This window comes from Anabrus simplex, chromosome 2 (genome assembly GCF_040414725.1).
Source record: "Anabrus simplex isolate iqAnaSimp1 chromosome 2, ASM4041472v1, whole genome shotgun sequence".
Classification (NCBI taxonomy): domain Eukaryota; kingdom Metazoa; phylum Arthropoda; class Insecta; order Orthoptera; family Tettigoniidae; genus Anabrus; species Anabrus simplex.
Genome location: NC_090266.1, coordinates 148,645,007 through 148,661,321, shown reverse-complemented (window position 1 = coordinate 148,661,321; position 16,315 = coordinate 148,645,007). Strand labels below are relative to the sequence as shown.

General features: G+C 39.0%; 1 protein-coding gene across 1 annotated transcript in view; it reads left to right on the top strand.

Moving 5' to 3' along the window:
* Pgm1 (phosphoglucose mutase 1) overlaps nt 1–16,315 on the top strand; it is a 182,848-nt gene that overhangs the window by 91,013 nt on the left and 75,520 nt on the right. Inside the window, exons 6-7 of the mRNA XM_067140390.2 lie at nt 7,591–7,745; nt 7,837–7,947. Of these exons, the coding sequence (XP_066996491.1) occupies nt 7,591–7,745; nt 7,837–7,947 (266 nt within the window). The remainder of the gene's footprint in view (nt 1–7,590; nt 7,746–7,836; nt 7,948–16,315) is intronic.

Sequence of the window (16,315 nt, the reverse complement as noted above, 5' to 3'; positions counted from 1 at the left end):
TCCCGTTGCTTTCCTAACAGCCAGAAGTTTCTGTTACACATCAGTTTGCCAAGACCACTGAAATGCTCGAACCAACCCTATGAGTGACATTCTGACCATTTATAACACAGACTGGCTGCATAAGGATTGGCATTATTAGCATCCCATACCAGAAGGTATAGTGCACTGTTAACACCATGTCTCGCAAGCAAAGGCATAATAAGCCTGTATTTGCATGTTAGTATTCAGGCACGTCAACAACATGACTGAAATTTATGTTTAAATCTACTAAAGCATTTATGCAAAAATCTGTCTGGCTCCATGGCTAAATGGTTAGTGTGCTGGCCTTTGGTCACAGGGGTCCCAGGTTCGATTCCCGGCCAGGTCGGATATTTTAACCTTAAAATGGTTAATTCCCTTGGCTTGGGGACTGGGTGTTTGTGCTGTCCCCAACATCCCTGCAACTCGCACACCACACACAACACTATCCTCCACCACAATAACATTCTGTTACCTACACATGGCAGATACCACCCACCCTCATTGAAGGGTCTGCCTACAAGGACTGCACCCGACCAGAAATAGCTGTATGAAATTAAATTTATTATGCAAAAATCTTACTAAAGAATTGATTTACTAAAGTGATCACCCCTCCCCTCTCATCGTAAGCGCTCCAGATTAGACACTATGTCTTGTTGCTCTCCAGGAATGTAGATTTCAAAAGATTACTGATAAGTGTTGTAGGAAATTACTTTATTTCATGGCTTTCGAACCGAGTTCTGACCCTTTCGATGTTTGAGTATTCTCGTTCATTGAAAGCTTGATTGATATTCAGGTATGTTGATTACTTAGCATAAATGCTTAAAAATGACTAAACAGTAATGCATAACAAAGAAAAATGACTTAAAAATCAGAAATTAACACAACGAATTGCTGAAAATGGCAAAATAATGATGTGAAATTGAAAAAAACCTAAACATTGAAAAAGTTTAAAATAATGGAAAATGGCTTATTAAATACACATTTCTGTAATCAGGGGGACATGATCAGGATTTATATATAAGTTAGCAATGTTTATGATGCACCAGTTAAAAGATGACATATCATCAAAATCCCCTTTTTCCAGCAATCTTCTTCACATTTCTTGATGCTACTAAATAAGTATCACATATTGCTGTTGTTACTGTTAAGGTCACTACTGGTTCATTATGGATTCCTACACAATAGTACAATAGTACAATAGTACATTTTGCAACAAGCCTATAATGGCAATAGTTAAGACATGAGTATGTTTTGTCATAAAAGGAAAATAAATATATTGATTAGGTGGAATTTTTCTTTCCTTTTATGACGATTGGTGAATGTCAATACGGAAAATGAAATTCATAAATCAAGATGAGTATGTTTATAAAACGAGCGAAGCGAGTTTTATAATATCCATACGAGAGTCAGGCGAGTTGCATACGACTGTTTATGCTCAACTATAATTATAACTGAATTTTTTAAATATTCATAAATTTCTGTCGAGATGTCGCTTGACAGTTGAGTTTACTGAGCAGATGCAGAGCGCATGCGCTGGGTTATTGATTTTTCCGTGACTGGATCAGAGACCTTCACAATGTCATATATATTCAAAGCTCAGATAGACGGTTATCAAAACGTATCTTTATTTCAAACACAAATTGTTTATTGTACAGTTGGTGAAGTGAATTTGCGGGAATGTGCCGTGTGGTTGTGGAATATTGGAAGTAGAAGGTGCATTGATGTTAATATGTGTGTCTGACATGTTTGATTTTGTTATCCTTACCTAATTGGTCAAACAGTTGTATCATAATGAAAATATGATCTCTGATTGGTGGAGAACCTGTATCATAATGAAAATCTGAACTCTGATTGGTGGAGAACCTGTATCACAATGCAATTTGAACTTTAATGAGCCTCATTAAGATTCAGTTTTCGGGCATATATTAATGGCATGTATATAATTTCAGCATCATCGAGCTGTTGCTTTCCTCACTGAGCCAGAAGTTGCTATTGCACATCAGTCTGCCAAGCCCACTGAAATGCCTGCACCAACCGACCCTATGAGCGACATTTTCACACCATTCATAGCAGGAACTGGCTGCATAAGGAATGGCATTACTAGCGTCACTCATACCTCAGCCACTTTCATATTGTCAAAGCCAAGGAAGAGACTGAGACAGGTCAATGAAAGTAACAATTTTATTCTAGCCCATACCAGAAGACAAAGCGCACTGTAAACACTACATCTTGCCAGCAAAGGCATAGTTGTTGCATCAGCTGGAGAAATTAAGGGTGTTCCACACTGAAAAATGCATTAATGGTAGCATATACAATATGAGCTACTTGTAAATCTTTGTTTCTCTTCAAACATGGTTTTCACAATGAATAAATCTAATGAAGATGAAGTTGAGGACACTTTTTTCTTCTTGCTTGAAAGGTGCTGTGATAATATTCCATATTGCGGGAAATCATACAAGGATAGGGTCAATGTCCTTCTGTGTTGCAGTGCAGATGAAAGACTTCCTCACCTCGTCACAGGAAAGTCTGAGAAGCCACGATATTTTAAGGGCAAAATGCCTGATACACTGCTTCTAAGCGAGACATTGTCTGTAAAATTTCAAAGGTGAAAATATATGTTTATATCTCCTAAATAATATTTAAAGGATTATAAAATATTTCTTTGGTTAAAATTTCTTAACAATAGGTAATAGACCTGTAGCTTGGATTTGAGCAGAAGACCCAAAATGGCAAAACCATCCTCCTCCTTCCCGCTTATCCAGCTCTTGCCGGGTCGGGGCATTTATGGCACTTCTTCACCATTCCTCTTTCATCACTTTGTCCCAGTCCGGGTTTCTTCTTCTTGCACTCCTCTTTATCAAATCAATCCATCTTGGTCTACTGTAGGTCTCCCTCTCGCTCTCTTTCCCTCGAACTTCATCTCCATCTTCTGTTTTGGTATTCGTTTCTCCTCCATGATCAAGAGTGGTTTTGGCATGTTTGAGCAAACGGTAACCAAGTTGATGGCGTGGTTATTAAGGGGAAAGCAAATGAACTGGCGCCAAAGATAGGACAGCACTGTAAGGAACGCCACAATATCTTGTGGCAGGTAGTGTGCAGAGAAGCAAAATCTGTGAACTCTGGCGATGCCGACAGTTGACGAGAAAATGCAGCTCATTTTATCGATTCATATGCACCAAACAGTATTTTTAGTGCTGATGAAACTGTATTGTTTCTTAATTGCAAGCTCAAACGGACTTACAGTTTTAAAGGAGAGAAGTGCCATGGTGGGAAATCATACAAGGATAGGGATTTTAAGGGCATTAGGCACTTTCCATGCGAGTACCAGTCATCTTAAAATGCCTCGATGATAAGCAAACTTTATGAGGAGTGGCTGGTATGCCTTAAGTGCAAAATGGCAATCTATCACTCAATCAGTCGTCAATGATCTGCATTTAGGGCTGTCGCCCAGGTGGTAAATTCCATATCAGTTGTTTTCCCTAGCTTTTTCTTAAACATTATATACATACTGTACATGTACCATATTTTATGTCTGTATTTAACCCTTTGAGAGTCAGGTTTCTTAGTCCACTGCACACCCCAAAATTTAGGTTATTGCTCATGTTTGCAAAACAACCCTCAAGAGGCATTATATTTTAATAAAATGAATGAATTTAACATAGTATGTTAACAAGACATCAAACAACTAGTTTGAGCACAAAAATTGTGAAACATCATTTTTAGTAATGTTTTTTTGGTATGAAAATCCTCAAAACAAGGTACAGAGAACAATTTTTTACTTGCTTAATCTGCTTACCCTCAAGGGTTGGTTTTTCCCTCGGACTCAATGAGGGACCCCACCTCTACCACCTCAAGGCCAGTGTCCTGGAGCGTGAGACATTGAGTCGGGGGATACAACTGGGGAGAATGGCCAGTACATCGCCCAGGAGGCCTCACCTGCTATGCTGAACAGGGCCTTGGTGGGGGATGGATAGATTGGAAAGGATAGGCAAGGAAGAGGGAAGGAAGCGGCCATGGCCTTAAGTTAGGTACCATCCCGGCATTTGCCTGGAGCAGAAGTGGGAAACCATGGGAAACCACTTCCAGGATGGCTGAGGTGGGAATCGAACCCACCTCTACTCAGTTGACCTCCCGAAGCTGAGTGGGCCCCGTTCCAGCCCTCGTACCACTTTTAAAATTTCGTGGCAGAGCCGGGAATCGAACTTGGGCCTCTAGGGGTGGCAGCTAATCACACTAACCATTACACCACAGAGGCGGACAACACTTTTATGAAAATGTTGATTTCTGAAAAATGTTTCGTCAGTGAAACATTTTAAATTCCTGACTTTCTCCCATCGAAGCTAAAGCGGTTGGCGTGAATTGGTTATAGTCTCGTCTTCCCAAACTCTGTGATTACTAGGCGCTTTATTTACATTCGCGCTTCGGACGTGGCGGCTGTAAGACCTCATCCTCACTTTCATTTAAGTCTTCGCCACTTGAATTATTTCCAGATATACCTCCTACATCGTCTTCATCACTGTCTTCAAATACTGAACAATCACTTTCAGTATTTATAAGAATTTCACAAACTGTATCGTCGCTTTTAAGCAAGTCAGCTCGACTTCGCACAGCCATGTTCAACTGTTTGCAATTGACTCACTAAAGCTGAAGACATCCACTTAAAAACATTTCATTTCCAGCACTCCCCATGGTGATAACAATAACCTAACGACTTCAAAATATAGTCAACAGATGTAGGGAGCTATCCGTTTTTCAATCGTTGTCCAAAGACATACAGTTACGAAGATATATCACTTCAAATTCCGACACGCAATATATTGCGCCGCAACCACAGCGGCACTTACCGCTACATGCAATATATTGCGCCGTGACCTTCAAGGGGTTCATTTTCACCGAACCTTGTTTGTTATAGAATTAAAATTTTCTTCACATCAGCAGATCAGCCTGTAAATAGGAACAGTGATCAGTGTAAATTATTATGCATTATTAAATATGACAAACCGTAACTATGTAATCCAATGAGACTGTCTGTATATTCTCCATTGCTATACATGCGTAAAAAAACATGATGGCCTCAGTTCCTGGAAGCGAGTTGGAAGCTAGCAGTCAATCACACCCTGTACCCTGCTGAGTTAATGAGTTCTAAGTGATCCTTGTTTGGTCTGGAGAGGTTGCCAAACTACTTTTTTTCACACACTCTTAAGTTTTTACCCTTCCTTCGTGTCTAGTGCAGTAGACTATTTGGCAACTCTCGCTACAGTTGACGTAGTAAATCCTATAAGCCGCTAATGGACACTGGGCTGCCGCTGGAGAGTAGTGGTGTGAAGCGAGGTCGTCATGTTTTGTCCCCAAGTATAATAAATTAGTATGTGTCTACGTTGTCACTCTCTTGTAAATTAATACTAATGGGTTCTAAAATCTGAAATTTGTTCGCATTGTATTTTGTTTGTAAAATCATCCTCTTATAATATTTTGGAATGTTTACATAGGCATCCCATTATTTCTAAGTTATTTCATCAGGCACTTCATTACAAAGATTTTTCACGTGCACATAACTTAAATGTAGAGTTTCATTTCAACGTCTGACTCGTTGGCTGAATGGTCAGCGTATTGGCCTTCGGTACAGAAGGTCCCGGGTTCGATTCCCGGCCGGGTCGGGGATTTTAACCTTCATTGGTTAATTCCAGTGGCCTGGGGGCTGGGTGTTTGTGCTGTCCCCAACATCCCTGCAACTCACACACCACACATAACACTATCCTCCACCACAATAACACGCAGTTACCTACCCATGGTAGATGCCGCCCACCCTCATCGGAGGGTCTGCCTTACAAGGGCTGCACTAGACTAGAAATAGCCACACGAAATATATATATATATTTTTCAACTTCTCTCTTTTCTTTGATGAGCTGAACCCCTAGTTGACTGTGGGGACAAAAAATGTCCTTGCTGAATATGTTTACATATTATAAATTAACAGCCCTTCCCCATGAGCACTTCTAAACTACCTTTGTTTACTTAGCCAGGTAGAGTTTTATCATGTGATTTTGATTACCCATTATATTATGGGCTGATGACCTTAGATGTTAGGCCCTTTTAAACAACAAGCATCATCATTTTATTATGTAGTTCTTCGGTCCCTGGTGAACTAATTGAGTGAATTTGTCGTAAGAATGTTATTCTTGCCGCAACTGTGTCCCTGCACTGTGTTAAAAATATGTGACAGTCATTAGTTTTGGTGTTTTGAAATCCAGAACCTTTCAGTGTTCTTAATATGAAGGATGTAGAACCTATGTAACCTACTTTTCTGCGTGGAGCTACAGTAACTTTATGAGTAATTGGAAATTCCCCCTATCACAAAAATCAAAGACATTATTATGTACACCATCTTTGTTGAGTTTCTAGAAGACTAATGTATTTTCTGGGAATCAAAAATGTTAAGAGTGCCTGGGAAGTTCAACATCTTGGCTTCCAGACATACGAGATACAGTGTATTTATTCATGCCACTTGCCTTAGCTCTGAGAATTTGGCTCTTGGAATTACCAAGTTGTCCTCTGTATTAGTAATGGAAAAGTTCTTCAAAAAGTTCATACACACAAGATATGTTTCAAGACTGAGCACATAACCTCACTTTCCCTCTTTCACCTGTGTCACCAGCACTTGTACTTCGTTTACTTAGCAGCGTGTTTATAATAAAAACACTAAAACATAAAACACACGACACATTCAAGGAAAGTATGTTATTTCTGCTAACAGCAGGATTGCAATCTCTCATGACACAGATGAGTAAATTTTTTTTTTGCTAGTGCCTTTACGTCGCACTGACACAGATAGGTCTTATGGCAATGATACGGTAGGAAAGGCGTAGGAGTTGGAAGGAAGCGGCAGTGGCCTTAATTAAGGTACAGCCCCAGCAATTGCCTGTTGTGAAAATGGGAAACCATGGAAAACCATCTTCAGGGCTGCCGACAGTGGGATTCGAATCCACTATCTCCCGGATGCAAACTCTCAGGTACGCACCCTTAACTGCATGGCCAGCTCGCCCAGTGATGAGTAAATAGACCAAACTCCAGGACTCAGAACTGTTCTCTATACTTGAAGCTTCCTATTCTCATTCTTATATCATTAATGTATCTGGGCAGCGATGATGTTTATAATTATGCTTTGCTGTGAGGCACTGTTCCCTTCCAACTGGCAACACGGCAAACTTCTTATTCATGAAAGCTGGGAGAAATATCAAGGACAAAATGTTTAAGGTTTGGCATCCACTATAATAGTGAGGTCTTTGTAGAACGTCAAGTTTTCCATTAGTTGTCTCATTTCACATGGCATAAACCTAAAAGACCATTGTGTGTTTTATAAATATATTTATGCTTTCTAATTACAATATTATGTGGCTGGTGAACAGGTCATAGAGAGGAAGAGCAATGTACTGAGGCAAAGTTTTACAGGAGTAAAGCATCCAACATTGTTTTTGTTCTCTTCATTTTCTTGCTTCACTGTGTTGTGCTTATTCTACCGTAGATCATTTTTTTGGGAATGTCATACATATCCTCTGTTTTATATTTCAGGATCGCAACATGATCCTTGGCTGCAAGAGTTTCTTTGTTAATCCATCAGACTCGTTGGCTGTGTTAGCTGATAACTTGGAATGTATCCCATATTTCAAGCGAACTGGCGTTAAGGGCTTTGCCCGTAGTATGCCAACTGGAGCCTCTGTTGATAGGTATGTAATTAAATACATATCTGATCTACAGATGGGTATTACATTCTGGTATCTTTTGTTTGACTTATATATGTTGTTCTATATCTATTAGAGTTGCTGCCAAGAAAAATATGCGCATATTTGAAGTTCCTACTGGCTGGAAATACTTTGGCAACCTAATGGATGCTGGGCAACTATCGTTATGTGGAGAAGAAAGTTTTGGGTAAGCTCCTGCATTGTGTTTGACATGTTAACTTCCCAGAATTAAATATTCCTTGGTTATCATCTGTACTTCAACAGAATTGAAATGCTGGTTTAATTACTTAATTGGTCAAACACTTTCCTATGCTATAGTGTGCAGATTTAAACCTGTTGTTAGTGATAAACTGTAGAAGTATTATAAAGAAATAGAATTAAGTAATTTAATAGATAAATATTTACCAGGTATTGTAATAGGAGTAGTATCATTGCTAAGAAGTGGTATTATGGATGTAGAAATTTTCTCCTGGACCTGGAGTGTTTATCGTAGAGACAGGATAATTCGAAAGGAGGAGGAGTATCTATTCTAGTGAAAGAATAATTTGTCAGCTATGAAAAAGTTAAGGATGAGAAACAATAATAATAATAATAATAATAATAATAATAATAATAATAATAATAATAATAATAATAATAATAATATAATAATAATAATAATAATAATAATAATTAATTACAATATTATGTGGCTGGTGAACAGGTCATAGAGAGGAAGAGCAATATACTGAGGCAAAGTGTTACAGGAGTGAACAGGTCATAGAGAGGAAGAGCAATGTACTGAGGCAAAGTGTTACAGGAGTAAAGCATCCAACATTGTTTTTATAATAATTATTATTATTATTATTATTATTATTATTATTATTATTATTATTATTATTATTATTATTATTATTATTTGCTTTATGTCCCACTAAATAATTTTTAAGGTTTTCGGAGATGCCAAGGTGCCGGAATTTAATCCCACAGGAGTTCTTTTACGCGACAATAAATCTACCAACACGAGTCTGATGTATTTGAGCACCTTCAAATACCCCCGGACTGAGCCAGGATCGCACCTGCCAAGTTGGGGTCAGAAGGCCAGCGCCTCAACCATGTGAAGCACTCTGCCCGGCGGATGAGAAACATGAGATTCTAGGTGTGGGACTCATATCTGAAGATAGCAGGCAGCTGGATACTTTTGTCATAGTTACAAATAATGTGATAGAAAGGCAGTTTGTAAAAAGTAGGAATATGAGGTGGTACCATATGGTTAAGGCAGGCATGAAATGGTTTGAAAAAAAGTAATTATGATCAGTGGAGAATGGTAAATAACAATATAAACAGCTTATGGGATGGACTAAAAGAAGTTGATGAGGAGTGTGAAAACAGGTATGTACATTTAAGGATGGTAAGGAATGGCAAATATCCACTATATTGTAATAGAGAAATGGATTAAGGAGGAAGTGCAGGTTGAAAAGAAAGAGTTAGGAAAGGTTGTGGAAGTAAAAAGAAATCGAAGGAACTTACCAGGAAATTGAATTTAGCGAAGAAGTCAGCTAAGGATAACGTGACCGGGCGAATTGGCCGTGCGCGTAGAGGCGCGCGGCTGTGAGCTTGCATCCGGGAGATAGTAGGTTCGAATCCCACTATCGGCAGCCCTGAAGATGGTTTTCCGTGGTTTCCCATTTTCACACCAGGCAAATGCTGGGGCTGTACCTTAATTCTTAATTAAGGCCACGGCCGCTTCCTTCCAACTCCTTGGCCTTTCCTATCCCATCGTCGCCATAAGACCTATCTGTGTCTGTGCGACGTAAAGCCCCTAGCAAAAAAAAAGGATAACGTGATGGAGGGGTTATTGGCAGTTGTGTGTTTTAGCGAAAAATGGAATGGGATATACGGGTGCTTTAAGACAAACAGGTTCCAGGAATTATGAATGACCAATGGGAGTGTATATGTGAGAATTTGTTTGAGGCAGAAGTATTTAGTCAGCAATATGTGAAGATAATTGGATTATTTTTTTTGCTATTGGCTTTACGTCCCGCCAACACATAGGTCTTATGGCGACGAGATAATTGGATATAAGGATAATTTTCAGGTAGAGGGAGTGACTAAACTGATGACCATGTATGAAGGTGGGTGAGCACTACCTGTGCCTAACATGATGAAATATCATGTGATTGTCAGCCAGTAGGCACCGTTTCACCATTTCTCTTCCATGAGTGCAGTTGAAGTTCTTTCTAGAGTTCACAACATGTATGAGGATTATTTGTTATCTTCCTGTTAAATACGAGTGACAGAGGGAAAATTTGTAATCTACAAGCTAAAAGCATGTTTGCTTCAGAGTGAATGGTGAAGTACTGAAATTTACCTTTGATAATAAATCAGTCATTGGTGATCTGCATTTAGGGCTGGCGTCCATCTGGCAGATTGCCTATCAGTTGTTTACCTAGGTTTTTCATAAACGTTTTCAAAGAACTTGGAAATTTATCAAACATTACCCTTGATAATCTATTCCAATCCCTTACCCCTCGTCATATAAATGTTTGCCCCAATTTTGTCCTCTTGAATTCCAACTTTGTCTTCATATTATGATCTTTCCTACTTTTAAAAGCTCCACTCCAGCATATTCGTATACTAAAATCATTCCATGCTATCTCTTGACTGACAACTCGAAACATAGTTGAGCATCTCATTTTCTTACAACCAAGTTTTGCCAGCCCAAAGTTTGTCGTATATTTGTAACACTACTCCTTTGTCAGAAATCCTCTTACTGATTTCAGCATTCAGTCGAGCATTCTCCATTAATTCACTCCCCAGGTATTTGAACGTCTCCACTACTTCCAGGGGCTTCTCTTCAAGTCTAATCTGACCTTTTGCTTTCTTCTTCCCTCTAGTCATAACAAGAGTTTTACTCTTTTCTACACTTATTTTCAATCTACATTCTTCGATCTTCCCATTCACCACATCCAACTGTTCTTGAACCTTCATGTCGTCTTCTCCCCAAATCACATCATCTGCAAATCTTCATTTCTCTTCCACCATATGCTGCTTTTGCTGTTTTCATGATGTCATCCATTACTATTGTAAACAGGATTGGTGATAGAACACTTCCCTGTCTCAGCCCACTAGTGATTTTGAACCAACTTGTCCTGCCAACTTGTGTTTGCACGCAACTACAACATTCCTTGTACATTGCCATGATCATTTCTGTTAATCTCTGTCCAATTCCTTTTTGCACCAGACTGTCCCAAACTTTAGTCCTGGGGACACTGTCATATGCCTTTCCAGTGTCAATGAATGCCATCACCATATCATTCCCAAACTCCCGTTGCTTTTCCATTAGTTGTCTCATAATGAAAATGGGCTCTGTTGTTAACCTTCCACTTCTGAAACCAAACTGATTTTTCTGTACCTGATTTTCAACTCTCAACCTTATGCTACTTTCCAGTATCCTCTCCATTATCTTAGCAACATGGGATATCAGAATAGTTCCCCTGTAGTTCTTCAATACTTTCCTGTTGCCTTCCTTGAAAATTGGGATGATTAATCCTTTCTGCCAATCCTCAGGGACCTCCTTATTCTCCCAGATAATCCTGAGAACCTGATATGTCCACTGCAAGCCTACAGCTCCAGCTGCTTTTATCATCTCCACTGAAATTTCATCTATTCCATTCTTCATCTTTCTTACTGCCATTTCAATTTCATTCATTGTAATTTCTTTATCCATTTCTTCATCAACAAATTGCCTTTCCTGGTGGTCCATTGAATGAATGTCATTATTTCTCATGTTCAGAAACTTCTGAAAATACTCTCTCCATCTATTTCTTATTTCTTCTGGCTTTGTTAATATGCCATCTTCATCCTTCACAAATTTGGTGTTCACTTGATCTCTCTTTTTGTTACTTTACGATACCATACAATAATTTCTTGCTGCCCTGCGTATCATCTCTCAATTTCTGTGCGAATAAGGCCCAGCTTTTCCTCTTTTCTTCCTCCACTACTTTCTTGACCAAATTCTTTGCCTCCACATATTTTCTTCTACTTTCTTCAGTCTTAGATGTTTTCCATGCCATTTTCTTTTCCTTCACTTTACTCTTTACCCTATCATTCCACCAGTGTGTCTCTTTGCCTTTAACATTTCCTGATGTTCTACCACATACCTTTTCTGCACATCCAACCAGTGCTTCCTTAAATCTTTTCCATTCATCTTCAACATTCCCCATCTCCGTCCTGGGTACCAAGGGTATTATTTTCCCTTTGAAATTCTTCTTGTATGCTTTTCTCCTTCATCTTCCATGCTTTCATTCTTTTCTCTCTTCTTGATGGGGGTTTTTCAATCTTTCCCACTTTCAATGTTCCTATCACAACTCTATGATCTTCACCAAAGGCTTCTTCAGGTTCTTCCAGTGTTCTTTCTCATTGATTATATAATCAATCATTGTCTTCGTTCGTCTGTCTCCCCAACCATACCTTGTAATCTTCTGACTGTTCTTCTTCCTAAACCAGGTGTTTCCAACAATCATTTGGTTCCTCATGCAAAAATCCACCAACAACTCGCCTTATGGATTTACATTTCCATATCCAAAGGGCCCTACAACATCTTCCTTTCCTTGTCTTTACATTCCAATTTGTGCATTTAGATCTCCCATCAATAGCACTTCCTTATCTTCTATCTGTCTCTCCACTTCCTCTAAAAAGTCCTCTAGATGTTCATCTATGCAGCCTGTTTGTGGGGCATACAACTAGAATATATCCTTCATGCCATTTTTAAATTGGAGTCTCATCACAATCATCCTATTGCTGACACATTTTGTAGAATCCACATATTCTTGGATTGCTTTTCTAAGTATGATGGCCACTCCATTTTTTGCTTCAGGTCCTCCGATGAAATACAGCCTGTATCCTTCTTTCAGGGAAATCTCTCCTGTACCCCTTTTCTTGGTCTTACACGGTCCAAGTGTGGCTATATCTTTTTCTTTCATGAAGTCGACCAGTTCTTCTGTCTTTCCCATCAGTGTCAGGACATGTACTGTCGCAATCTTGATGTAGTTTGGTGCTGGTTGCCCACTTCTCACAGTTCTCCCAGCACTCAAAGAGCTATGCGTCGCTTTTAGCAGGGGGCATCCTTACTACAACCCCTAAATACTCTTATAACCATGTGAAGAGATCTGTAACCTTTCTTAACAACTTCGTTAATATTATTACCCCAATGAAGAACATTCCTAATATTAACACCTAGGTACTTACACCCCATCAACACAGTAATTAAAACTGAGATGACTTTTCCCCTTGGTGAAACGTACAGTCTGAATTTTCATTCAGTTTACCATCATACCATTGTCTGCTGTCTATCTCACAACATTACCTAGGTCCCCCTGCAGTCGCTCACAATCCTGCAACTCATTTACTACTCTATACAGTATGACATCATCCTCAAATAGCTGTGTCTGTGATTCCAGTTCTTTACTCATATAATTTATATACATACGAAAACATGAAGGGCTGGGCTTAGTAGCTCAGACGGTTAACCCTTTGGGTTCCAATGTTGGACTCAGTCCGACATTGTTAATTTTCAGTTCCAGTCCTATGTCGGCTTTAGTCCGACACAACTTTAAAGTTATATATTTCGTATGCTGGAGCAGAAATGGTGCCAAGCTTTACGCAGTATACAGCCTTGGCATTTCTCTGTTACCTACTGCCATCTGCTGTTAATTTCTTTAAGCTGAATTGTGTTTTCTTTGGAGAGAGTTCTTCACTGTCACTGCTGTGTTTACTTTCATTATCAACAAGGCGTCCACCAGCCACGGCATGGAGCCTGATGAAATTTGCAAACAGTTATGTGACAGTGACGATATTGACGATGATTTGTTGACGGATTCTGATAGTGATGTTAGTGTTCCCGAATCTAAGAATGATATTTCGAGTGAGGAGCAGGAAGAAATTGAGGTGGAAGATAGTGGCGAAAGAGGTGATGTAGGGGGTGACGAATGGAAAGTTTATGAATAAGATGACTGTGTTTTTTTTTTTTTTCTTCTTCCAAGTATTCTCACAACAGTGCTATGGAATACATGCCTCCTACTACAGGCAAGAAACTGTTGACTCCTTTGGATTTCCTTTTTGTTGCTGTTCCCGGTTTCACTGTTCTCCGAAATATATAAGGAAACTAACAGGTATTTAAGAGAATATATTACCAAACGTATGCCGTTGTAGCAACATTCCATATGGCATTTCATGGTGTTCTTCTGATTATGGCACGTAAAAAAATTGCAAAGCTCTAACATTCCTCCAACTTTTGGCTCTATTCTTCGACCTTCTGTAAGGACATTTTTCTCGGAAACGATTTCTTCAGATATTCTGGGGATTTCATGTTTCTCCCCCTCCACAATAAAGTGCATCAACAGTGGTTACAAGAACGAGTAAAGTTAGGAGTGTCTTAGAATGTGTAGGAAAGTCATTCTTGGAATTTTATAGGCCAAGTCAGTATCTGTCAGTTGACGAATTGACTGTAAGCTTCAATGGGCATGTCCTTTTCAAAATGTTCAATCCACAAGAACCAACAAAGCGGGGGATTAGGATATATGTTATTGCTAATGCATTGAATGGATACGTTTTGTGCATGATTCCTTACTTTGGCTCATATACTACGCTAAATTTACTTTTCCCTGATTTAACATTTGGCAGTAGAATAGTTTTACAGCTGGTGACAGATGTACAGTACTTCAAGTAACTCAAGCTATAGGTTATCATTTGTTTGCTGACTGATTTTATGCTAGTATGGAACTGGCAAGAGAACTTTTGAAAAGTTTCAAAAAGACAGGACCTTGAATGCTCTCAATGCATGGCTTGCGAGATGGCAGTGAAGATGACGTCATTTGGAATAACGACATGACGGTAGCAGGGAAGTTGGCGACACAAATGAAGCAGTGATTAGATTTACTCAGGTTACCGTGCGGTAGGCCTACTGCTCAACTGACAAGAGACAAATAACTGACCATTAAGTTCTTTTCTATCAATATTGCATAATATGGCAATACGATACGCTTATCCGTTTTCTCTACGCGGTCGAGTATGAAGTGAGACGAATTTTCGTAGAATGTTTTTATGATTGTCTGCCCTTCCTGACATCAACCTAATCAGAGGAATTAATGAGATGAAAAGAATGACATGATATGAGTAACTAAAACTGACTATATTTATATGTAGCTCTAAAAGTCGTGTTCACCATTTATTGTCTTTTTATATTTAGAAATACTACCTTCCAATGAAAATAGCCAGTATAACTCAAATATATTCATAAGTTTGTTAAAGAATAGTGTAGAATGTTTACATTATAATTCATAGCTTAGAAGCCATGTTTTCGCTGCACAGAATTTGAGGTTATTGCATATTGGACCCTTCCTTTCCCCCCCGACATTTTTTGGCTTAAAAGTGGAAAAGGGGTCTAATATGCGAGTAAATATGGTACATAAATGGTATGAGTAAGGGACTGGAACCACAGATAATGCTTTTTGCAGGTGATGTTATGCAGTATGGAGTAATAAATAAGTTACAGGTTTGTGAGTGACTACAAAAAGACCTCAACAAAGTTGTGAGTTGGATGCAGACAATTGTTTGATGGTTAAAGGGGTGAAGAGTCAGGTTGTAAGTTTCAGAAAGAGGAGAAGTCCTGTGTAGTGGTATGACAGTAACTCGTGGGGATCACTGCAAGTATCTAGGTGAAGGTAGAAAAAATGAAGATAAATTTGGAAAGCAAGAGGATTAATTGGGGTGTGTACTTGTTTATAGCAAGGGGAATTAGGCATTGGAATAATTGATCAAAGGAGATGTTTGATAAACTTCCAACTTCTTTGAAATCATTTAAGAACAGACTAGGTATAGGGAATCTGCCACCTGGGCAACAGCCCTGAATGCAGATCTTTGATTGATTGATTGATTGATTGATTGATTGATTGATCGATCAATCGATCGATCCTAACACATGCATTTGTCATTTAAAAAATGTTCAAGTGTGAGCTCTTTGTCAGTAGTTTTCTAGCACATTATAGTTTCCACTTTGGTGGACTGCTGGAACAGTCGAGAGAGGCGTGCTGTGTAGCCGGTGGACTGCTGTAGCAGTTGTGTGTTGTTCGGCTATTCTGTGATTTGCTACGGTAGACTGCTGTAGAATTCTGACTTTCATGATATCTAGAAGTTGTTTTGTTAGTCTGTAGTTACTAGTAAAGTCCTCAGATGTCAGGGGCAATCTGTTACAAGGTAAGGGTTCGAGTGACCTTTGCTCTCATCATTTGCCACATAATTGCTGTTCACTGCCAACATATTAGCACTTCTATAGGTAGCTTCAACACATTGTGGTACTGTATTTCATAATGCATGAGAAACTGAATACCACGGATGAAGCTGTTATCTTCATATCAGGTAGTGACTTTGAAGAAAATGATGATTGGAAAGATTTAACTATGTCAGTGCTGTGTCCAAATCCACAGATCTAAAAGAATAATGGGGGAGCTTTGTATGAATGAAGATGACTAAAATATATGCAAAAATATTTGACTGAAGTCTAGATATGTAGTCAA